We start from the raw sequence: 1,552 nt of genomic DNA on the forward strand, positions 1-1,552 counted from the left end.
ACTGTATATATACACGCATTTAATTTCAAATACAATACGCGTTTTAACATGGGAATTTCTTCAAAAAGCAACTTACTTTCAGGTAGTGTTAATTTCCTAAAGTCGTTATTCGACAGATCGAGGTATACCAGTTCCTGTGAAAGAGCAGGTAATATTCATCACAACAAACCCCAAGGAAAGAAAATCGCAACAAGCAACACATATATCTATAATAAATGGTCTGTAAACCTACTCCTAATTTACAAAGTGAAAGATATAGTAATTAAATCAGTAAATCAGCAGACACGACAATTAAATACTCATGCAATGAAATTGATAATAAATGTGAAGAAAAGCAGATGGGATACAACATTGCATGAGGTTTCCTTCCCGATGAAAACACTAACGTTATTTTTTTTCACCTGGGAGGGCTGTATTTTTTAAAAACATTACAAGCTTACCGGGTTCTCGTCGAAGGCTTTCTCAGGAAGGAAATGAAGGCCAGAAGAGGAGATGTCAAGGTGCTGGAGAGCAGGAAGATGTGGCAACAGTGACGTCAGAGCTGGAAAGATGGAATGCGGATAGTAGCCCGACCATTTATGTTCGCACACTTTCTGCCTATAAATTTTATTTCCATGATTCTTTGGGGACCAACTGATTGGTAAGAAACGCCAAATACTGATGAATAAGGATTGAACAAATTTAGTAAAAAAAAGGCAAACTAAAGCACAAGGAAAGAGTAAACATCTTTTTAACATAAGTTTCTTGGCTGTGCTTTATCGAACTCACCCTGTTCCGTCACAGGCGTTTCTCCGAGACTGAGTACCGTCAGCGAGGACAGGACGCTCATCCACTTCATGTGGTTCAACTCAAGGAGCGAGTTGTTCCTCAGGTCCAGCTGGGTTAAGGATGACAACCAGGACTGGGGAAAAAGTCAGTCGGTCAACTGAAGACATTACACGACGGCTAAGTTTACCCAAGTTCCGAGTGCTAAGAGCAGGGTTTCCCTTTTGTCCCAGCTGGTCAGGGTATGTAGGCTACGACTGGTGAAAGGGTGAAACTGGTTAATATGATCAAAACCCTTTTTAACAGTTTCGCAACAGTATCACAAAAACGAATTCATTATACCCCTGGCCATGCATGGTAGGCTACTAGTATCTTGTTGTAATGTTCACTTCTTAAAGTATAATCTCTTCTCTGTGACATCCAGACTGTTTTTACTTCATTTTGAGTATCATTTAACATAACCTTTATCAACTACAGCAAGATCTGTTGTAAAAGATCCTACTGATTAGATATAAAAATCGCATATATACCTGGTCTTCCGTTTCATGAGATATTTCTGTTATGTTCGCGTTCTGAAGAAAAAGCGAGATGATGCTGATACTTGGAGGAGGCTGCAGTGTTAGCTGTCCGTCTACCTTCTCCACCGTGATTTTGACGCGCATGCTATGAATCTGTCGGCATGCATTCAAGAATAAGAACCATCATGTAGTTATAATCGTCGACATAAAATTAAACACCTCTTAATATGTGTTCGTGCTCTTTATGACTGTAAACTTTGACTGTATAA

At 39.4% G+C, this 1,552-nt stretch overlaps 1 protein-coding gene across 1 annotated transcript in view; it reads right to left on the reverse strand.

Moving 5' to 3' along the window:
- Positions 1–1,552, reverse strand: part of LOC119581763 — a gene marked incomplete at its 3' end in the record, with an annotated part of 38,490 nt that overhangs the window by 33,785 nt on the left and 3,153 nt on the right. Inside the window, 4 exon segments of the mRNA XM_037929897.1 lie at positions 77–134; positions 441–541; positions 769–901; positions 1,296–1,436. Coding sequence (XP_037785825.1) covers positions 77–134; positions 441–541; positions 769–901; positions 1,296–1,436 — 433 coding nt within the window.

This window comes from Penaeus monodon, chromosome 15 (assembly GCF_015228065.2).
Source record: "Penaeus monodon isolate SGIC_2016 chromosome 15, NSTDA_Pmon_1, whole genome shotgun sequence".
Taxonomy (NCBI): domain Eukaryota; kingdom Metazoa; phylum Arthropoda; class Malacostraca; order Decapoda; family Penaeidae; genus Penaeus; species Penaeus monodon.